This window comes from Pseudopodoces humilis, chromosome 5 (assembly GCF_049639895.1).
Source record: "Pseudopodoces humilis isolate 2021_Gansu_Grassland_sample_001 chromosome 5, ASM4963989v1, whole genome shotgun sequence".
NCBI classification, from domain to species: Eukaryota; Metazoa; Chordata; class Aves; order Passeriformes; family Paridae; genus Pseudopodoces; species Pseudopodoces humilis.
The window spans coordinates 71,508,940-71,531,584 of record NC_142204.1 but is presented as its reverse complement, the minus strand read 5'-3'; the positions used below and the strand labels follow the sequence as shown (position 1 = coordinate 71,531,584).

The window sequence follows — 22,645 nt, the reverse complement described above, 5'->3', positions numbered from 1 at the left end:
AAACCAGCAAAAATTAGCAAAAAATTGGCAAAGAAACAGTGCAAAAATCAGCAAAAAAAATCATCAAAATCAGAAAGAAATCAGCCAAAAATCATCAAAACCCAGCAAAATATTGGGGGAAAAAATCAGCAAAAAAATCAGCAAAAGAAGTGAATTTCCAAAGGATTGGTTGGATCAAAAAGTGGATTTCCCTTGGGAAATGGAGATGGAAAAACGGGATCAGGCCGAAGTAGAGGTGGAAGATCCCTGGGATTGTTCTGGCACAGAATTCACTTGAAAAACCAACAAATGCCTTGGTGGGGGGAAGAGAGGGTGTGGAAAATTCCCAGAATTTCCACCAAAAAAAAAAAAAATTGGGAATAATGAGAGGTTGAAAAGTGATTTTAGGGAAATTCACCCATGAATCTGAGCAGATTTTAACAGGTGAACAATTAAATCTGGAATTAGAGAGTTTGGAAGTGCCTAAATCCCAATTTTTCAGCTCAACCAACCAGGCCAACACAGGGAAAAATCCCTGGAATTTTTTCCTCCTTCAATTTTTTCCTCCAAACCAAACAAAATTCCCAAAAAATGACCGTTAAATTAAATATTTTCATCTTCCCAGGGCCGAAATCTTTTGATTTTGAAGCAAATTGAAGTGGCCAAGCAGCACCTCCTGAGTTCCTCAGCTCCTGGTGAGTCTGGGCCTGCCCAAAATCCACCTCTGTGGGAAGAGGGAGGAGGGATTTGGGATATTTGGGATGGAGGAGTGGGAAGGAGGCAGCAGCTGTGAGCTCTGGCTATAAAAAGTCCTCTGGGGAGGGGGTGGTCTCGGCTTGATTCTGTTCTAAATCCAGCCTGGAGCTGAAATCCCAGGAAGTTTCTCTCTGCCACCACCAGTTCCAGCAATTCCCTCTTTTCCTTCCCATTTCCCCCCCAAAAAACCCCAAAATTTTGGGTTTGGGGTTGCCCAAAAAGACATTATTTAGTGATGAAAGCACTGAAATTCCTCATTTTATCCAGGAAAGTTGAAATCCCAGGCAGGTGCTCTTTGCCACCTCCAGCTCCAGCAATTCCCTCTTTTCCTTCTCATTTCCCATGGAAAAAAAACCCCAAAATTCTGGATTTGGTGTTGCCCAAAAGGTGATTTAGTGAATAAACCACTGAAATCAGGAAAGATTTGGGATACATCCAAGGATAAAAATTCCCCAAATCTTCACATTCCTCCTCCAAACTCTCTCCGAATTCCTCTTCTCAAGGATCAAATCCCATCCTCCCACATTCCCTGCTCCAAATCCAACCAAATCCCTGGATTTGCTCCGGTTTACCGGTGTGAGTTTTATACTGGGAAGCCCAAACCGGACCCAGGAAGAAAAGAAGATCCCAAAAATGCTGAACAGAGGGAAAAATTCCTTCTCCCAATCCCATTTGGGATATCCTTGTCTCCCCCAGTCCTGGAGAACCTGCTGGGATTGTGGACCAATCAAAGAAAATTTGGGAATTTTTAATGGGAGATGAAGAGGGAAAGAAGGGAATTAGGAAAAAAAGCCTGGAAAATCCCACGGGAACGGGGTCAAAATTGCTTCCCAATCCTCAGCAGGAGGGAAAAAATGAATCCTTAAGGAATCCAGAGGGGCTGAGCCTCCAACTGAGCATCCCAGAGGTGCAAATCCCAGCAGATTCCCATGAAATCATGGATAAAATGGTGGGGGAAAGAAAGACCAAAAATCACAGGATTTTGTCTAAAAATGAACAAAATTAAGAATATCAGCTGCAGTACCATGAAAAGTGATAAAGGCGGATTATTCCCACTGGATAAAGTGAATTATGTGGGAACACACCAAACTTTTCCAGCTTTTCCTTCTTTCTTTTAATTCTTTTTAACCAACCCCACACTTAAAAAAAATCAACTTTTATCCCGCTTTAAAATAATTTAAAAAAAATAAAAAAAACCTCCCATTACGCCGCCTTTAATCAGGGAAATCCTGCAAACTGGGCGGGATTAGATCCCGATTTTTTTTTTTTCTGGGATGGAAGGAAAAGGAGCTCTGCTCCTTTAAGCTTGGAGAAACTTTAAATTCAGGTGGAGTCAGGATTTCCTGGGCTATAAAGTTGCAGGGAGAGGCAGAGGCAGCAGCTGCTTTGCTCAGATCTTACTCAGCCTCACCATGGTAAGAGCGTTAAATTTCCAATATTTCCCACTTTTTTTATTATTATTTTTATTTTTTTTAAATTTTATTTTTATTTTAATTTTTTCCCCCCCTCTCCCAAATTTTCAGAGCTCAAAATTCCCTCTTTTCCTCCCTCTTTTCCTCCCGGGGATTTGAATTTCCAGCGGCTCGGTTGGAATCGCTCGTTACCTTCTGGGTTATTGATTCGGGGTTTGCTCCTTATAAGGGAAAAATGAGGGATGTGCTTGGAATTCTTGGAGTGGCCTCTTGGGGCTTTTCCCTGCAGAGTTTGAGGCTCCTGAGGTGGGGTCTGGAGACTTGGAAAGTTGTTGAAAAGTTGGGATTTTAATTTTTTTTAAACTTTTTTTTTTTTTTTTTCTGTGTGTGTGTGTGTAGGATCAGCATATTTTTCCTCAACTCCCAATTCATAAATTATGGATAACAATTGAATTTTTTGATCCATTTCCCCCAAATTTTCACCTTCCCGATGTGCTGCAACGAGCACAACCTTTAGGGATGTAATTTTTTTTTTCCATAGGAATGAGCTGCCATGTTGCCTTTGTCTGCTCTAAACCCTTGGGTTTAGAAATTAAATGGATAAAAAAAATCCCCCTTTCCCATGGAGTTTTTTTTTTTTCCATGGAATTCCCTGCTCCGGAATGTTTGCAGCTGGAAAACTGAATTTAAAAAAAAAAAAAAAAAAAAAAATCTGGAATCCTGATTATTTCTCAAACTTTTTGGGAAAGAGGATCCCAACTGGTACTTTTTTTTTTTTTTTTTGGTGGATGCAAAGGAGCAACTTGGAAAAATCCGGTTGCAAATGGGAGAAAACTTCAAAGCGGCTCCCAGGGATTTGGCTTTGAACTTTTCCCTTTAATCTGCGGATTTCTGGTCTGGCCTGGCTAGAAAAGTGTTAAATATTTACGTGGTGGGATATTTCCCAGTGGGAAAAATCAGCTGGACAACAATAGGCTGCCTATAGCCAGAGTCTGGAAAAGGCACTTTGGCTGGATGCAAATATTGGGAAGATCCCAAAAAAAAACCCCAAAACCTCTGGAATATTTTAGAGGAGGGGAAAACCTCCGATAAACCGCTGCGATTTTTCCCTTCCAGCAGCTCCTGGTTTTTACATTTCATTTTTGTTTGCCTTTGTTCTCGCTCCCTGAGTGAGGTTCCAGCGAATTCCAGCGCTCCCGGTGCAGCAGGTGCTGGCAGCAGGGATTTGGGAGCGGAGCAGCTGTCCCGGGAAGCGCTGGGAAGCTCGGGGAGCCGGGATGGGGAATGATTGGAACCACGCTGTGGAGAGGGCTGGGCTGGCATTGCCCGCATAGCGACTCGGCAGCTGGGCCACAGGGAGCGGATCCCGGTGATCCCTGACCCCGGTGATCCCTGATCCCGGTAATCCCTGATCCCAGCAGGAGGGAATCCTGGTAATCCCTAATCCTGGTGATCCCTGACTCCAGTAATCCCTGATCGCAGCAGGAATGGGATTCTGACAGTCCCTGATCCCAGCAGGAGGGGATCCCAACAGTCCCTGATCCCAGCAGGAATGGGATTCCGACAGTCCCTGATCCCAGCAGGAGGGGATCCCGGCCATCGCCGGTCTCAGCAGGAGGGGATCCCGGCCATCCCCGATCCCAGCAGGAGGGATCCCGGCCATCCCTGATCCCAGCAATCCCTGATCCTGGCAGGAGGGGATCCCAATGGTCCTTCATCCTGACAATCCCTGATCCCAGCAGGAATGGGATCCCAGCAGCTCCTTATCCTGACAGTCCTTGATCCCAACAATCCCTGATCCCAGCAACTTCTTATCCTGCCAATCCCCTGATCCTGAGAATCCCTGATCCCAGCAGCTCCCGATCCCGACAATCCCTGATCCCAGTGGCTCCCGATCCCGACAATCCCTGATCCCAGCGGCTCCTGATCCCGACAATCCCTGATCCCAGCGGCTCCCGATCCCGACAATCCCTGTTCCCAGCAGCCTCCCCACCCTGCAGAGCTGGGGCTTGGCCCCGCCAGGATTTGGGGCTGTTTCGGCAGCGCTGGGTTGGTGTCCCGGTGTCCCAGGAACGATCCCGTCCTGGTGGCCTCTGGAGCTGCTTGAGGGACGGGAAAATCGGCCCATCCATGCTCAGGGAAGGAGATGGAGAAGTTTCATGGGATCATTTCCCTGCCACGAGCGCCTCGGAATGTCCAGCTGGAATCTTCTGGAGACTCCTGGGCACTTCGGGTGCTCCTGGGCTTCCCTGGAGATTTGGGATCCGCTGTTCCCACCACCCCTCTCTAAGCCGGGCTTATCTGTGGAGACCCAGCTTGGTGAGGTGGGACCTGAGCCCAGCTTCCCATGGATGTCCCAAATTATGGGATCAGCTGCACCGCTTGTCCTTTCCAGGTGGGATCAGCTCCCTTTCCCAGGGATCCCTTGGGAAGAAGCTCTGCCCTGTGCCAGGCACGGCAGTAATTGGGATTCTGGGCTCGGGATCCGGGCCAGGAGGCTCTGCCCTGGCTTTGATCTTGGCGTGGTGGAAGCAGCAGGTGCCAATTCCCCAGGGAAGTGCCACCAGCAAAAATGCCCCAGGAACCTCCAGGAGACGCCGGTCCCTGCGGAGCTTCCCTGGAATCCCAGGCTGCTGGAGATGACCTAGATAAATCCGGGCTCGGAGCCGCTCCCGGGACTCAGCCCGGCCTTGCTCTGCTGCGGGGCGATCCCTGTTTTCTCTGGCCTCTTTCCTGCTGGGACTCCAGCTTGGCTCAGGTTTTCCAAGCTTGGCTTCTCCCTGAGCTTTTTTTTTCCGGGATCAAGAGCCTGGAGCTGCTGGGATGTCTTGTTGGGATTGGAGCTGCCCCAGCGTGGAGCCAGCAGCTCCTTCCTTCCTCCTTCCCTGCCCTGGGAGAGCCTTTCCCAGGAATGCTGTGTCCAGCACAGCAGATCCCGGGTTGATCCCAGGTTGATCCCAGCTCCAGCTCCCACAATGGGCGGATGCCGCCTGTTTCCCTCATCATCCCCAGGATGGCTCCAGGGAGAACCATGGGGGCTGGAGCTCCTGATCCTGATCCACAGGATGTGTCAAGTTCCCTGTTCCCCTTTTCCAGAGGGAGTGCATTTCCAGCTGGAATCCCAATCCCCAGGATGTGTAAAATTCCCTGTTCCCCTTTTCCAGAGGGAGTGCATTTCCAGCTGGAATTCCAATCGTGTAAAATCCCATTTCCCTTTTCCAGAGGGAATGCATTTCCAGGTGGAATCCCAGCCCCCAGATGTGTAAAATTCCCTGTTCCCCTTTTCCAGAGGGAGTGCATTTCCAGCTGGAATCCCAGCCTCCAGATGTGTAAAATTCCCTGTTTCCCTTTTCCAGAGGGAGTGCATTTCCATCCACATCGGGCAGGCCGGAGTGCAGATGGGCAATGCCTGCTGGGAGCTCTACTGCCTGGAGCACGGCATCCAGGCCGACGGGACCATTCCTGGCTCCAAGCAGGTGAAATCCATGGATCCCAACTCCGAGCAGGTGGATTCCTCCTTCGAGACCTTCTTCTGTGAGACAGCATCTGGCAAACACGTGCCCCGGGCGGTGTTCATAGACCTGGAGCCCACTGTCATTGGTAAAACCTAGATTTTGCCCCTGAGCCGTCTTTATCCCTAATTCCCGACCCGTTTTCCATGGGATCCCGTTGCTCCCGCTCCTCTGCTGTGGTTAAACGTCCCCAGCCATCGAAAGCAGGCAGAATTCACACTTCCAAAGGGACCTGGAGTGGCCAAATGCGGGGTTGTTGTTGAGTTGTTCCCTCCTTTTGGCACCTCCAGCGGGTGGAAAACAATCCAGGTTTGCTGGCAGTGGTGGTCCCGGCCTGAATTCCACCCTCCGTGGGCAGATGTGGCACATCTGGTTCGGATGCTGCCCACAGAGAGGGGTGCCACACATCCCATGGTGTTCCTGGTGGGCCACCTTGACCTTGGAGATCTTTTCCAACCTGATGGATTCCAAGATTTCTGCTTTCCCTCAGGGATCTCCAGGTGTTTGTGGGACCTGCCTGTCCTGGTGGGCCACCTTGACCTTGGAGATCTTTTCCAACCTGATGGACTCACAAAGATTCACAATTCCCTAACCAGCTCCCTCAGGGATCTCCAGGTGTTTGTGGGACCTGCCTGTCCTGGTTGTCCATCTTGATCTTGGAGATCTTTTCCAAACTGATGGATTCCCAAAGATTCCTGCTTTCCCTCTGGGATCTCCAGGTGTTTGTGGGACCTGCCTGTCCTGGTGGGCTACCTTGACCTTCGAGATCTTTTCCAACCTGATGGATTCCCAAAGATTCCTGCTTTCCCTTCCAGCTCCCTCAGGGATCTCTGGGTGTTTCAATTTGAGGTGTCTTCCTAGAAAATAACAATGATTTTTTTTTTTTTGGAGGTGACTCCAAATCCAACCACCTGCTTCTGCCTTCCGGGCTTCTCCTCCTATCTTTCCATCTGGGATGTGACTCATTAGCTCTAATTAAAGGATTACAGACTCTTGTTTGGGTTCTGTTTCATTTTCAGACACCTCATTGAGGTGTAAAGTGGAGAACTTGATGAGCGAGCCAGGAGATGACGGAATGTGTCAAGTTCCCTGTTTCCCTTTTCCAGAGGGAGTGTCCAGTGTTGGGATGGAGTGGATTTAAAAACCCTCTGGAGCGGGATCAGGTGGAAATGTCAGCACTGGAGGGGATTTGTCCCTGTCATTTCCGTGCTGGAGAGGATGGAGAAGCTTCCAGATTTCTCCAAGCTGCCTGTGGTAACCAATCCCACAAAAACCTCTGGAATTGTGCTGTCCTAACTCATTAAACCAGATTAATTTAGGATTCCAGGACAGGTGTAGGGTGAAGATGCACTTCTGGTAGGACCTTACCTACGGGAATTTATCCCTCCCCCTCCCGTCATTCCCACAACCCTTCCCTAACCGTGCCGTGCCATTCCATGGATTTTTCACCCTTCCTTGGGGTGTTTTGCTCTCCCTGATTTCTCCTCCCGGCGCAGATGAGATCAGGACCGGGACCTACCACGGGCTCTTCCACCCGGAGCAGCTCATCAGCGGCAAGGAGGACGCCGCCAACAACTACGCCCGCGGCCACTACACCATCGGCAAGGAGATCATTGACACCGTGCTCAGCAGGATCCGGAAAATGGTGAGGGGAAAACCCTTTGGGTTCAAACGACACCGTTTTGGGTGTTTGGGAGTTTGGGGTAGAAGTCTTGAAAGACAAAAAGTCTTAAATGAGAAGCTGTGTTTTGGTGAGGTCCAAGGGTTGTTGCTGCTGTTGGGATTTGGGGATCGGGAGAACCCCTGGATTTGTGTGTTCGTCCTAAAAGGAGAGGATTGTTGTTAAAACTGGGCTTAAGGTGCTCGGGGAGTGCTCCAAGCAGAAGTTTGTGCTGTATTACTTGGGGTAATTATTCCAGTCTTTAAATGGATAAATATCCATTATTGGGATGGTTATCCCAGTCTTTAAATGGATGAATATCCATTATTGGGATATCATTAAATGGATAAATATCCATTATTGGGATATCTTTAAATGGATAAATATCCATTATTGGGATACCCTTAAATGGATAAATATCCATTATTGGGATGGTTATCCCAGTCTTTAAAAGGATAAATATCCATCTTCTTGGGATAATTAAGAATAAGAATAAGAAAATAATAAGGACCCCAGTCCCTACAGGGAGAAATATCCAATATTCTTGAGATGGTTATCCCAGTCATTAAATGGATAAATATCCATTATTGGGATATCCTAAAATGGATAAATATCCATTATTGGGATGGTTATTCCAGTCCTTAAATGGATAAATATCCATTATTGGGATGGTTATTTCAATCCTTAAATGGATAAATATCCATTATTGGGATATCCTTAAATGGATAAATATCCATTATTGGGATATCTTTAAATGGATAAATATCCATTATTGGGATATCTTTAAATGGATAAATATCCATTATTGGGATATCCTTAAATGGATAAATATCCATTATTGGGATGGTTATTTCAATCCTTAAATGGATAAATATCCATTATTGGGATATCCTTAAATGGATAAATACCCATCTTCTTGGGATAGTTATCCCTGTCCTTACAGGGATCAATATCCAATATTCTTGGGATAGTTGTTCCAGTCCTTAAATGGATAAATATCCAATATTCTTGGGATATAATAACTATATTCCAGTCCTTAAAGGGATAAATATCTGTTTTCTTGGGATAATTATCCCAGTCCTTACAGGGATAAATATCCATTATTGGGATGGTTATCCCAGTATTCTTGGGATAGTTATCCCAGTCCTGAAAGGGATCAATATCTAATATTCTTGGGATAGTTTTCCGGTCCTTGGGATAAATATCCAGTGTTCTGCTGCAGGCTGACCAGTGCAGTGGCCTCCAAGGCTTCCTGGTCTTCCACAGCTTCGGAGGAGGCACCGGCTCCGGCTTCACCTCGCTCCTCATGGAGCGGCTCTCTGTGGAGTACAGCAAGAAATCCAAGCTGGAATTCTCGGTCTACCCGGCCCCGCAGGTGTCCACGGCCGTGGTGGAGCCCTACAACTCCATCCTGACCACACACACCACGCTGGAGCACTCGGACTGCTCCTTCATGGTGGACAACGAGGCCATCTATGACATCTGCCACCGCAACCTGGACATCGAGCGGCCCACCTACACCAACCTGAACCGCCTGATCGGGCAGATCGTGTCCTCGGTCACCGCCTCGCTGCGCTTCAACGGCGCCCTCAACGTGGACCTCATCGAGTTCCAGACCAACCTGGTGCCCTACCCGCGCATCCATTTCCCGCTCACCACCTACGCGCCCATCGTCTCGGCCGAGAAGGCCTACCACGAGCAGCTCTCCGTGCCGGAGATCACCAACGCCTGCTTCGAGTTCTCCAACCAGATGGTCAAGTGCGACCCTCGCCGCGGCAAGTACATGGCGTGCTGCCTGCTCTACCGCGGCGACGTCGTCCCCAAGGACGTCAACGCCGCCATCGCCGCCATCAAGACGCGCCGCTCCATCCAGTTCGTGGATTGGTGCCCCACCGGTTTCAAGGTGGGCATCAACTACCAGCCGCCCACCGTGGTGCCGGGCGGCGACCTGGCCAAGGTGCAGCGCGCCGTCTGCATGCTGAGCAACACCACGGCCATCGCCGAGGCCTGGGCCCGCCTGGACCACAAGTTCGACCTGATGTACGCCAAGCGCGCCTTCGTGCACTGGTACGTGGGGGAGGGCATGGAGGAGGGCGAGTTCTCCGAGGCCAGGGAGGATCTGGCGGCTCTGGAGAAGGATTACGAGGAGGTCGGAAGGGACTCGGGGGACGGAGAGGAGGAGGAGGGCGATGAGGATGAGTATTGACAAACTGCTGCCTGGTCTCGACCTCGGCTGGAATCCAAACTTCTGTCCCGAATTCCTGAGGGCCTGGAGGGTTCCGAAGGACCGGCCCGGACCTCGATGCCGCGTTTGATGTATGAAACCTCCCCTGCTTGCGTAGTTTGGGCTCACAGAGCTGCTCTGTGGCCTGGGTGTCTTGAGCTTTATCCCGCTGCTGTTCCCTGGTGAGTCAGGCCTGACATCCCGCCTAGCCGGGAGATCCCGGCTCCTAATCCAGGGAATGTCGCAAGCCGCCTGCTTTGGCTGGAATGGCAAACTCTCGCTCTGGCTTTTTCTTGTAAAAGCACTTTGGAATTAGAAACGCACCTGTAAACTTCCGTGGCTTTTTGTATGTGAATAAAAACGGGGGAGGGTGGGGGTGTGGTGTTTTTTTTGGCTTGGAATTCCTTGGATTCATCCAGGGTGGTTTGTTTTTTTTTTTGGGAGGTTCCAGCTCAAAGATGTCCTGAGGGGAAGAGCAAATGCTGATCGGGGTGTGCTGATTAGAGAGTCATCAAGCTTAATTAGTGCCGTGGGGGAAATGTCCTATTTCCTGTGGGAATTTCTGTCTGGAGCTGGATGCTGCTCAGGGAACTCCATGTCTGGATTCAGGGAATCCCTTTGGAGTAGTGGGGAGCACTTCTTGGTGGGGTTTGGCCTCCTGCCCACCTCCCCTCCTCCTCACCTGGTGAAGCTCAGGTGTTGCCTGAGCAAATCCTGGCGGCTGGGACAGTGCTGAGGATTTGGGAAATATTCCCAAAACAGGGAAATCCAGCCAGGAATGGGGAGAGGGGAGGGGAGCTGTGTCTGGCACGCGGGAGAGGGAGGTGGAAGCATCCCAGAAACTCTTTGGTGGCCCTAAAAGTCCAGGGCTGGCAGGACCAGGTTGGAGGTGGCCCCTGAAGAGTTCCAGGTCCCTTGAGCCACCCCAAAGTTGTCACCCCAAAGCCCTGATTGTCCCCTGAGGAGATTCCAGATCCAGCCAGGAACGGGAACAAGGAAGGGGAGGTGTCCCTTGGATGGAGGAGAGGGATTTTGGGGAAAATCCCAGAGTTTTTGGGGGAGCTGGAACCCCCAATTCTCCCCACAAGAGGTGAATCCTCATTGAGCGATTTCACCTTTATTTTCCCTACTCGGGAATGGCAAAGCTGCTCTCACAACATTCCAGCCAGCAGGAATGTTCCCATCCCTGTCCCAGCCCATCCCCCATTCCCAATCCCGTTTTTCTCATGGTAAATAAATAGGAATATTTATATTCCTAAATAAAATTAAGGCACGGAGTGAACGACTTCGCACCCGTGGTCAATTCTACGGAACCTTTCGTTAAATCATTATAATTAGGCCCTTAATTAAGTGCTTTTAATTTTTTTAATTTTTTTAATTGAAAGGTTTAAACCTTTAAACTGTGGATGAAGGGGCCCCCTCCGAACCTCAGAATTCCACACGGGAAGATCTCCCTTATTCCTTTTATCCATTCCCAACCTCCACACAGCTCATTTTTGTTTATTTTTACTTTCAGATTGCTCAAATCCAGGTTTTATTTGGATTTTTCCCTGAGTTTTACCCATCCAGTAAAAGCTGCAGGGCGAGCTTTGCCAAGGAGCTCTGTCACGCTTTGGCTTTTAGGTTAAATCCCCTTTTTTCCATACTTTTCCCTAAGGAATCCTTAAACCACTCGTTCCTGCTAAAGCAATCCCCGTCCTGCTGCCAGGGCTGGAAATTTAACTGGAATTGAGATGGGAATTCCAGCGCTTTGGCTCTGCCAGACTCCTATAAAACTGTGTCCGAGCTCCCTGTCTCCCTGGAAAAATTCCTTCCCTCTCCTGCTCTTGGCTGGCTGCTCCCAGACGTTATGCAAGAATCCCTGGAAGCTGCAGAGGAGCTGGAAAAGGGGATTGAGCCTGACCTCTGCTTTTCCCTGGATTCCAGCAGGGTTGTTCCTCCTCCTCCGGGGACTCCCCGCGTGCCGTGACTGGATCCAAGACGGGAGGGGAAAAAAAAAAGGAAAAATCCAAGGAAATAAAGCTGGATCGGGCTGGAATTGAAGGGCTGCCTCGGGAATGATTAACGGAATCAATTCTTGATTGGATTTCAATCCAAATTTCCCTGTGTCGTTCCTTGCTGGAGCTCCTGGAGGTCACCGAGGTGGGAAATCCCAGGAGCTGCCTCACCTCCAGCTGCCCCTTTCCTTGGAGCATTCCCAGGAGCGGGAATGAGGTTTTTCCATGCCTCCTTCCAGCCTCCCAGCAGGTTCAGGAGCTGGGAAAAGCCTCTTTAATTCCAAGTGATGCTCCAGCAGAGGACAGGGCAGAGCTCCGGGAGCTTTGGGAAGCGACAATTCCAGCTCTGCCCTCCTCTCCTGGGAGCTCGGATCAGCGGGAATGTGGATATCATGGATCTAGGATCCAGCCAGCACCCATGGAATATCCTTGGGATTCCTCCCAGATATTCTTGGGATTCCTCCAAGATATTCTTGGGATTCCTCCAAGATATTCTTGGGATTCCTCCAAATTTGCCCTTTGTGGAATCCACCTGGCTGGAAGTGGGAACACCACACCTGAACAGATCCAGAAGATCCCAAAAACCCCCCGGATCGTGCAGGAATTGCGGGAATGATGCTCTCCCAGGATTGTTTGGTGGTGGCTCATTTTCCAAACTTCCCTCGCAGCCTTCAGGGCTGGGAATGGGATTTTTGCTTTCCACCCTCGTTTTCCAAAATGTTGGAACTCCTTGGGATGGACAGGATTTGCTGGATGAGGCTCCTGGGTTGGGATCATGGGATGGTTCTTCCAGCATTGGATCCATGAAAATTTGGACTGTCCCAGCTCCAGGGCAGCTCCAGCTCCTTGATCCCAAATATTCCTGAATTTTGAATTCCAGGGAGGAACCCTGACCCCAAACCATGGATAATGAAAAGCCAAATCCTTCCCCATGGAGCTGGATCCCACTTCCAGAGGGAATGAGGGGACTCTTCCATCCCTCAGTGTCCCTTCCCTGAAACAGGGATAAAAATTCCATCAGAGATGTGGGATCAGGAATGTCCTGGAAAACCTGGAAAAGCTGTGGGAGAGGGGATAAAGCCAGGACTGAAGTCACCAGTGAGACCAATCCCATTGCAGGTGGACAATGGTTTTATTTTCCATGCAAAACAGAGGAAATCAAGGAATTCATGGATACCAGGTGTCCCAGAGGCCAGAAAAAGGGATTTTAAAACTTTATCCAGATTCAGGATGTGGGAGCAGCTCCCTGGGAATGATCAAACCTCATGGATTGGTCCCCTTGGACATTCCTGGTCTGTCCCAAACCTTGCTTGGGTTCGGTGGAGGGTTGGGATCATCTGAGGAAAGTGGGAAATGAGGCTGTTCCTGGGAAAAATCCTTAAAAGCTGGTCAGGAAGGGAATGGATGGAGAATCAAGGGAGAAGCAGATTCTTGGGAATCGTGGGAATGACATGGAGCAGATCCCAGCCAGCAGCCAACCGAGCTGGGGCTGGGATTTGGGGAAGGGTCCTGGATTTTCCATCTCCTGTCCATGTGCTGGGGAGATCCATGAGGAGCTCCTGCCTGGTGGGAATTCCTCAAATCCCGGGATAAGTGCTCCCAGCCCCACCCAGAGCAGGCAGGAATGCCAGGAACATCCCAGCTGTGGGAGAGGACATTCCAGGAGCAGGGACAGGAATCCCGGGAAGGGGATCCATTCCACCAGGGATGGCTCCGGGTGGACCTGCACCGCAGCCCTGCTCCAGAGCTCCTGACAGAATCCCCTGCAAATCCAGCCCATTCCTTGGTCACTGCTGGGAATTGCCTTGGTTTTCCCAGCCAGAACCCCATGGATGTGAATTCCCAAGATATCGGGAATGTGTTTTTGGAATCCGTCCCTCACCAGGTGGGGCTGGATCCTCCTCGATCCCAGGATGGAATTCGGGATCCTGCTGTGCTTGGGAATATCTGAACTCTTGTAGCACCTCCGGTTTGCTCCGATGGGAGTGAAAAAAGTGGGGAAAAACCTTGGAGTGTTGGCACGTGGAGGAGGAAAAGGAGGATGAGGGGATTCCTGGAGGCCAGGGAAGAGCTGGATGCCTGGGGGATTTGGGATGGGCTGGATGGGATCTGGCAGTGGGAAGGATTTGGGATCGGCTGGATGGGATCCAGCAGTGGGAAGGATTTGGGATGGGCTGGATGGGATCCAGCAGTGGGAAGGATTTGGGATGGGCTGGATGGGATCCGGCAGTGGGAAGGATTTGGGATGGGCTGGATGGGATCCAGCAGTGGGAAGGATTTGGGATGGGCTGGATGGGATCCGGCAGTGGGAAGGATTTGGGATGGACTGGATGGGATCCAGCAGTGGGAAGGATTTGGGATGGGCTGGATGGGATCTGGCAGTGGGAAGGATTTGGGATGGGCTGGATGGGATCCAGCAGTGGGAAGGATTTGGGATGGGCTGGATGGGATCTGGCAGTGGGAAGGATTTGGGATGGGCTGGATGGGATCTGGCAGTGGGAAGGATTTGGGATGGGCTGGATGGGATCTGGCAGTGGGAAGGATTCGGGATGGGCTGGATGGGATCAGCAGTGGGAGCAGAAGGATTTGTTGGTCTGGATGAGCAGCTCCAGCTGCAATTCCCAGAGTTTGGGTTTCATCCCTGTGAGAAAAGGCAGGAAAGGCCGAATCCTGCCTGGAATCCTCCCTTGGATCCTACAAAACCCCACAAATCCCCCCAGGCACCGATGCTGCCCTTCCCAAGCGCTCCCAAACTCTGGGTGCTCCCAGCCCCACAGGGGCATTGCTGGAGGTTCCAGGGCTCCATTCCCATCCCGTTCCCTCAGGAGATCTGCCCGTGCTGCAGCCCCTCCGGCACCCGGGTCCCGCTGGGCAGAGCCTGGGAGGGATCCGCTTGGGAGGGGTCAGTTTGGGAAGGGTTCATTTGGGAAGGGTTCATTTGGGAAGGGTTATTTTGGGGTTATTTTGGGAAGGATTATTTTGGGAAGGATCCATTTGGGAAGGGTTAATTTGGGAAGGGTTAATTTGGGAAGGGTCCATTTGGGAAGGGTCCATTTGGGAAGGGTTAATTTGGGAAGGGTCCATTTGGGAAGGGTTAATTTGGGAAGGGTCCATTTGGGAAGGATCCATTTGGGAAGGATTAATTTGGGGAGGGTTATTTTGGGAAGGATCCATTTGGGAAGGATCCATTTGGGAAGGATCCATTTGGGAAGGGTTAATTTGGGAAGAGCTAATTTGGGAAGGATCCATTTGGGAAGGGTCCATTTGGGAAGGATTAATTTGGGGAGGGTTATTTTGGGAAGGATCCATTTGGGAAGGATTAATTTGGGGAGGATTAATTTGGGAAGGATCCATTTGGGAAGGGTTAATTTGGGAAGGGTTAATTTGGGAAGGATCCATTTGGGAAGGGTTAATTTGGGAAGGGTTATTTTGGGAAGGATCCATTTGGGAAGGATCCATTTGGGTTCCAGGTGTGGGTGGGATTCTCCCGCCGGGATGCAGCTGGGAAGGAGGATCCTGCCTTCCCCCTCCCTCCTTCCCAGCTGTCCCTGCCTCAGCTCAGCCTGGAGCCAGCAAATCCCTGGGCTCATCCCTTCCCAATTCCCTGGGAATTCCTTTCCTTCGTGGGGAGAGGAGGGAAGCTCCAGGGGCAGCTCCAGGCAGGCGACCTTTGGATTTCCGGCCTCTCCCACAGGGTTGGGATGTTCTCCTTGTCTCCGGGGCTGGGAACGGATCCCAAGCCGGGCTGGTGGTGGAGAAAAGCCATTCCCAACCTGGACTGGGATCCTGGGGATCCGGTGGAAAATCTCTCCCGACTTTCTGCTCAAAGCGGGGATTTGTCCCTCGGCTCTGAGCAAATCCCTCTGTCCCTCCTTCCAAGGATCCTCTGCACATCCCAAGGTCCCAATGGAGCCTGGAAAACCTGGGGACACCTGGACAACCCACAAAGGGATGAGTGTCCAGCTGGACATGGAGCTGGTGTGACCTTGTTCTCCCCGTGCCTCAGTTTCCTCGGATTGGAAAACGGGGACGATGCCCGTGTCCCGCTGGATGAGAGCACTGGGAATTCGCTGGGCTATAAAAATCCACGTAATCCAAGATTCCAGCGGATTGCCATGGGAACAGACCCTCCCCGTGCACCCTTGGAGCTGAGGCCGGAGTCATCGTCCCTCTGATGATTCTCCAGGACATTTCCAACCCACCTGGACATTTCCATGTCCCTTGGTGTCCCACCTGGAACCTCCCCGTGGCCACGCCCTGGATGGGGCTGGTGGGATCTCATTTCCTCCTCTTGCTGAGCATCTCCAGGGGAAGAGCAACCAAATTTCCTCCCCAGATTTCTTTCCCAAATTTCTCTCCACCTCCCAAACCTACCGAATGCAGGGACGAGGGAAGAGGTGGAATTTCGGCGGGGCTGGGAGGTGGAGAGAAAGGTTTTGAGGAAGGAGGGCCGGGAAAGAGCAGGATGAGCACGGATGGTGTGTGGATGAAGAGCTGAAGCTGGACCAGCTGGAAAACCGAGGTCGAGCCACGGGAAAGTGGGAAGGGACAAGTGGGAATTGTGGTGGGACCCAATGGAGCAGCCATGGAGCTGCCTGCGTCTCCTGGGATCCAAACCCCCCCGAGGCCGTGGGGTGGCCCTGGTGTCCCTGTGGGGACACAGGGGCCCTGTGGGTGGGGAGCTTGATGGTGACAAATCCAGGGAAAACCCAGGAGGAGGATCTGGGAGATCCCTCCTGAGGTTGTCCCGGTACTTTTCCCTTCCCAGTGGATCGCTGGCTGCGGCAGGGACAGCTTGTGGTGGGATTTGGGAGGGTGGGGACATGGCCACGAGGCCGAGCTGGGGGAGGTTTCGGAATCCCTACGGGGACGATGATCCCCGGAGCAGCCGGGGCAGGAGATGGGACACCAGAGCATTGGAAACTCCAGAAATGGCAGCTTTAATCAGGAACCTTCCCGGGTGACGCGTCCCCCGTGCCCCGCTGGCGACGGGAACCTCTTCCCTGCGCGTGGAAATGTCCGGAAGGAACGACGGAGGAGGGCGGGGAGGAGAGAAGGGCGGGAGAAGGATGCGAGGTCGCTGGATGGGTCAGAACCAGACAAGGCCGCTGTCACACATCGGTCCCCTCGGGCGGTGGCCCGGTCACTTCCTCCGCCCGATCTGGGCCATGAGGTGGGCGTTGGCCGCCGCCTTGGCCCGCAAGTTCTTGGCCTTGGCGATGTTGAAGAGGATGTTCATGATGTTGGTGGGGACGTCGAGCGACAGCGTGACCTTGGTGTGCCGGTCGCTCTTGGCCCGGTTCTGCGAGCTCTTGCCCTTCAGCCGTGCCTGGGACGAGTATCGGGAGTGGCCGTCCCCCGGGAATGTCCTTTTCCCCAGCTCTTCCTCCGCGTCCTCCTCGGACGCCTCCTCCAGGGACAGCGACTCGGAGCCGCGCTTGTCCAGGACGGCGTTTTCCTCGGGATGGATCTTCTGCGCTTCCGACAGGGCGGCGTTGAGGCAGCTGAAGATGGAGGCGGCGTTGGAGAGGCTCAGGGCCCGGCCGGTCCCGGCAGCTCCGAGCAGGATGAGGAGGAGCAGCAGCCTGGGGTGGGACATGGCGGTGGCCTGGCCGTGGAGACACCGAGGAGAGGGATGTGAACTTCCCGTGGGACCTGGGGAGATCCGGCCTCTCCTCATCCCTTCCCAATCCCTAAACTCCCCTCCCTGCGCCCTTGGAGTCTCCTGCCAGGTCCCATCTAAAGGTTAGGACAGGTGGGAATGAGCTTCCTTGAGATTTGGGGTGCTGGTGGCAGGTGGGATGTCCAAGGAGCTTCCCTTCCATGGAGCTTCAGTGGAGCTTCCATGGAGGTGAGGATTTAACCTTTGGAACTTTCATGGAACTTCCATGGAGGAGAGGATTTGGCCTTTCCTTCATGGAACTTCCATGAAACTTCCATGGAAGGAAAGATTTGGCCTTTCTTTGGAGCTTCCATAGAGCTTCCATGGATGGGAGGATTTGGCCTTTGTGGAATTTCCATGGAACTTCCACAGAGTTTCCATGAAGGTGAGGATTTGACCTTTGGAGCTTCCATGGAACTTCCATGGAGGAGAGGATTTGGCCTTTGCTTCCATGGACCTTCCATGAAACTTCCGTGGAAAGAAAGATTTGGCCTTTCCTTGGAGCTTCCGCAGAGCTTCCATGGAGGGGAGGATTTGGCCTTTCCTTTGTGGAATTTCCATGGAACTTCCACAGAACTTCCACAGAAGAGAAGATATGAACTTTGCTTCCATGGAACTTCCACAGAGCTTCCATGGATGAGAGGATTTGACCTTTGCTTCCATGGAACCTCCGCGGAGAGGAGAATTTGGCCTTTCCTTCACGGAACACACGTGGCTGCTGCTGGAGACCTGGTTTGGACCACGGGGACGATTCCCATGGATCCCTCTCCACCTCCTCCTACTTGAAATATCATCATTTTTGGGGTCATTTTGGGGTCATTTTTTGGTCTTTTTGGGGTCTTTTTTTGGGTCATTTTTGGGTCTCTTTGGGGGCTGTAAATCCCTGGAAAACTCTCCTGCTCCACAACCCCTCCCCATCTCCCTTTATCCCCAAAAAGCCACCAAGGATCTGCGGGGCTTTTTGCCCATTCCCAGGATGGAAAAATATCCCAAGCTCATGGAATCCTTCTGGAATTCCCAAAAAGCTGGAATCCTTCTGGAATTCCCAAAAAGCTGGAATCCTTCAGGAATTCCCAAAAAGCTGGAATCCTTCAGGAATTCCCAAAAACCTTGAATCCTTCTGGCATTCCCAATCTTCTGGCCCCATCTTGTGGCCAGCGGCTCTCACGACAATTCCTGGCTGGGGAAAATCCCCAGGGATTCCAGCTGGGGCTGGAATTCCATCCTTGATTTTGGGGTTGGGAGCTGCTGGTTCCATTCCCGCGCGGGCTTGCGGAGCAGCCGGATTTCTTGGGAATATCCCTGGGAATGAGGGATCAGATCCATCCAAACTCAATCCATGGCCCGGGATCTGTCATGCTCCCTGAAAATGCCCTTCCCTGTCCATGGAGGTTTGGGAATTCTCATCCTCTAAATTCTGCCTTTTGTCATTCCTTGGAGAGGGAATTTTGGAAAGGTTTATTCCCTGAATTCTGCCTTTTGTCATTCCTTGGAGAGGGAATTTTGGGAAGATTTATTCCCTGAATTCTGCCTTTTGCCATCCCCTGGAGGAGGAATTTTGGGAAAGTTTATTCCCTGAATTCTGCCCTTTATTGTCCAGGGAGGGGGAGATTTGGGAAGGTTTATCCCCTTAACTCTTCCCTTTTCCATCCCTTGGAGATGGAATTTTGGGAAGGTCTTTTCCCTTAAATCTGCCCCTTGCTGTTCCTCAGAGTGGGAATTTGGGAAAGTTTATTCCCTGAATTCTGTCCTTTATTGTCCATGGCAGGGGAATTTTGGGAATTTTCATCCTCTAAATTCTGCCTTTTGCCATCCCCTGGAGAGGGAATTTTGGCAAAGTTTAATCCCTGAATTCTGCCCTTTGCCATCCCCTGGAATGGGAATTTTGGGAAGATCTCCCCCCTTCAATTTTCCCTTTGCTGTTCCTCAGAGCGGGAATTTTGTGCAGCTTTATCCCTTTGATTCTGGTCTTTGCTCTCCACAGAAAAAGGGAGAGATGTGGGAATTTTGTTCCCTTTCCCACCTTCCCGAGGCGAGGTTTGGTTGTTCCAATCCTCCCTCAGGATTCAATTTCCGCTTCTTTCCCTCTCATTTCTCCCTTCCCAAAACTCCTCAGGGCTTCCCAAAAATCCATCCCCTCAACCCTTCCCTGGATCCGGCTGGGAGAGGATGAGGAAGAGCCATGGAATGATCAAGGGAAAGCAGGAAAACCCTTCCCAGGATCCCACATGGGAACATTTAGGACCCCAAACTTTCCATTCCTCCAGCCCCAAATCTCACATTTGGAGATTTAAACATGGGAATATTCCAGGATTTAATTTTTCTTGGAAAAGAGGATGGAGATTTGGCAACAGGGATTTTTCCATGTGTTCCAAGGCTGAGGCTCCTGAAGGACTCAGGATTTCTCCCACCCCAAAATTCCCCTTTTTTTTTTGTTTTTCCCAGCTGTTTCACCTCGCTCCACCCTCACCAAATTCCCGGAGCTCCTGCGGGATGGGATGCTCGGGGTGTGAATTTTGGGATCGGGGATTTTCCCAGCCCTGGGGGATGGATCATTGCGTGATTCCCAAATCCCGGATGGGGAATGGGAATGTTGCCAAAAACTCTTCCCGAGCTTCCTGGGGGACTCCTGGGATTTTCCTGCCCCGCCTGGAATCCCGGAGCTGCATTTCCTCCGCGGCTCCTTCACCACTGACTGAATCCAGCGCCTTTTCCTGGGATTTTTTTTCCCAGCTTTTCCCGCTTAACAAAACTCTGGGAATTTCAGCTGAGTAAAGGGTAAGGCAGAACAAGAGGAAAATGCGGCTGGAGCCATCCACACCCATTCCTGCACCTCGCCGGGATGGATATCCTGACAAAACGAGCAGAATTCAAAGGAAAAAAAACAAGGAAAAGCTGATTTTTTGGGATTGGGTGCATTTTTGCCGGGGGGTTTGTGCCCCACCGCTCCAGGAAGTTTTTATGGAGCAGGAAAAAAAGCTGGAATTGGGTTTTTCTCCTCTCTAAAAAATGGCAGGAAAAGGAGGAAAACCCACCCGCGGTGGATCCGAGGAGATGGGAATGAAATCCGCGCTGCCGGAGGGAGCCGCTCCTCCCGCTGGGATACCCAGGAGCGTTTTCCAGGAATTTTCTCGGGATGCTGCCGAGCCGGCAGGAGCGTTTGTGTCTCCTGGGAAATCTCCCGCTTGCTTTGGAAGGAGGAAAACGCCCAAATTCCAGCTCTGGAAAAGCGGGATTGGAGCTTTCCGGCCGCTCCTCGGGACCGGGATCGGGATGGAGCGGGATTCTCCCTGATCCAAAGTAAGTCTGGGATAAAACTGTGGATGGGACCTGGAGACTTCTTAAACTCTGCCTGCCTCCGCTTCCCTGAGGAGCTTTTCCCGGTGCTGATTACCAAAATCCAGTGCCTCGCTCTCCTCCCCATCCCTGCGGTGCCAGCAGGGATTTATCTCCCGGTTTTTCCTTTTCCCAAATTTTCCCAATCCTTCCCCATGCTCCCTATTCCGATCCACCTCCCAGAATTACCGGAATAATAATAATAATAATAATAATAAAAACAAATAAATTATTTTTCCTAGGAGGGACAGCGATGGGAATTTTGAATCCCTTGATATCCAAATACCTTGGATTGCTTTTCCCAATTCTGCCTAATTTTATTTTTCCCTAAAAAAACCCCAAAAAAACCCAAAAAAACAACCCTGGAATCTGATTTCCCAAGGAAAACACTGAAATATTGAAAGTTTCTGGAAACTGGGGAATAAATAAAACCCCTGCACTCACCTGCTTCTCCTGGATTCTTGGGATGGGAAGGATTTGCCGTGGAATCACTCCCGGGAAAGAGGCATCGGGAGCCTTTCCCGAACTTCTCCTCCCTGGCTCTTCCCTGATTCCTTTTTCAGGGACCGGGATATTTTTTTCCCTCTCTCTGGAAACCTTTTCCCCCCTCCCTGGTGTATTTATAAAAAATGAGGGATCACGGGGTTGGAGTCGTAATTCCAGACGCGGAGCCGTGCTTTGGGAATGATTTCATTAAAATGAGATCAGAGCGAGCCGGCGACGTCACGGAGCCTCTCCCCATCCATCCGCAGGGAAAAAATCCGGGAAAAGGAGCGGGGGGAGGGAAAAGACGTCGGATCCCAAAAAATCTGGGAAGAGTCACCCCAAAGTGGGGCTGGCATTTTGTAGGATCACGCATGGCTTTGTCCCCGGGGTTTTGGGGGCAGGGATGTTTTAATTCCAAAGGTTTTTCCGGCTCTGAAGATTGTTGGCGTTCCAGCATGGATTGACGTTATCCCAATGAATGTGGTTTTATTCCCAGAGTGGGGATTTGGGAGGGTTTTCCCTGTTTTTCCCCATTTCCAGGGAATTTTTCCCATTCAAGCAGGGAAAACCCTGGGAAATGGAAATTTTGGGAAACTTCTTCCGGGATTTGTTGGCACGATCCCGGGTGGAGCTTTGGAAGAGGATGGGAAGGACGAGGTGTGGGATGAGGGAAGAAATCTCCAATTCCCTGAAACTCCAGCAGGATTAATTTGGGATTAATCCCAAAAATCCAGCAGCCGGGTGGGAAAAAATTCCCAGTTTGGGCTCCCAGCACCAGACTGGTCCCAGTGTGGGATTCCCAGAGAGGAAATTCCTGGAATCCCCCAAGGTTTGGGAGCAGGAGAGACGGGGATGGGAATTTGGGAACAAGGATGGGGATTTGGGAACAAGGATGGGGATTTGGGAACAGGGATGGAGATTTGGGAACGGGGATGGGAATTTGGGAACAGGGATGGGGATTTGGGAACAGGGATGGAGATTTGGGAACAGGGATGGGAATTTGGGAACGGGGATGGGGATTTGGGAACAGGGATGGAGATTTGGGAACAGGGATGGGGATTTGGGAACAGGGATGGAGATTTGGGAACAGGGATGGGAATTTGGGAACGGGGATGGGGATTTGGGAACAGGGATGGGGATTTGGGAACAGGGATGGAGATTTGGGAACAGGGACGAGGATTTGGGAACAGGGACGAGGATTTGGGAACAGGGACAAGGATTTGGGAACAGGGATGGAGATTTGGGAACAGGGATAGAAATTTGGGAACAGGGATAGAAATTCGGGAACAGGGATGAGGATAGGGATTTGGGAACAGGGATGGAGATTTGGGAACAGGGATGGAGATTTGGGAACAGGGATTTTCCATGGGATCCAAGGAAGATCTCAGGTCTCTGGTGCTCCCTCCAAAGGGTCCCACCATGGATTTGTGGCTGGGCCGGGTTCTCCTGGAGGCTCCAGGACCAAATTATCCAAACTTCCTTCCTGAAACTTCCTTGGGAAAGCCATCACCGAGCTGGAGGGGAGCTGTTATCCCTGGGAAAGGGGAAAATCCTGCAAAAAGTGGGAAAATCCATGGAAAAACCCCCGGAACTGGCAGAGACCCAGGATGGGCTCTGATTT

The 22,645-nt window shown here is 51.2% G+C and overlaps 2 protein-coding genes across 2 annotated transcripts; one reads left to right on the top strand and one right to left on the bottom strand.

Moving 5' to 3' along the window:
• Positions 1–2,111: 2,111 nt before the first annotated feature.
• On the top strand, positions 2,112–9,788 carry TUBAL3 (tubulin alpha like 3). The gene is made up of 4 exons (XM_014259701.2): positions 2,112–2,150; positions 5,504–5,747; positions 7,156–7,304; positions 8,542–9,788. The coding sequence occupies exons 1-4, from the start codon at positions 2,148–2,150 to the stop codon at positions 9,523–9,525; spliced, it is 1,380 nt and encodes a 459-aa protein (XP_014115176.2). The 5' UTR covers positions 2,112–2,147; the 3' UTR covers positions 9,526–9,788.
• A 6,804-nt stretch (positions 9,789–16,592) lies between these two features.
• UCN3 (urocortin 3) lies at positions 16,593–21,114 on the bottom strand. Its single transcript, XM_005530980.2, has 2 exons — positions 20,983–21,114; positions 16,593–17,148 (listed from the first exon to the last, which is right to left on the bottom strand). Exon 2 carries the CDS (start codon positions 17,137–17,139, stop codon positions 16,684–16,686), a length of 456 nt encoding a protein of 151 aa, XP_005531037.1. The 5' UTR covers positions 17,140–17,148; positions 20,983–21,114; the 3' UTR covers positions 16,593–16,683.
• Positions 21,115–22,645: the final 1,531 nt, after the last annotated feature.

Excerpts from the sequence above, each read along its gene's own strand:
- UCN3 (XM_005530980.2), bottom strand. The coding sequence starts at position 17,139 with ATGTCCCACCCCAGGCTGCTGCTCCTCCTCATCCTGCTCGGAGCTGCC.
- TUBAL3 (XM_014259701.2), top strand. Across the intron at positions 5,748-7,155 it reads CCTGGAGCCCACTGTCATTG|ATGAGATCAGGACCGGGACC; the intron begins GTAAAACCTAGA and ends CTCCCGGCGCAG. Across the intron at positions 7,305-8,541 it reads TCAGCAGGATCCGGAAAATG|GCTGACCAGTGCAGTGGCCT; the intron begins GTGAGGGGAAAA and ends GTTCTGCTGCAG.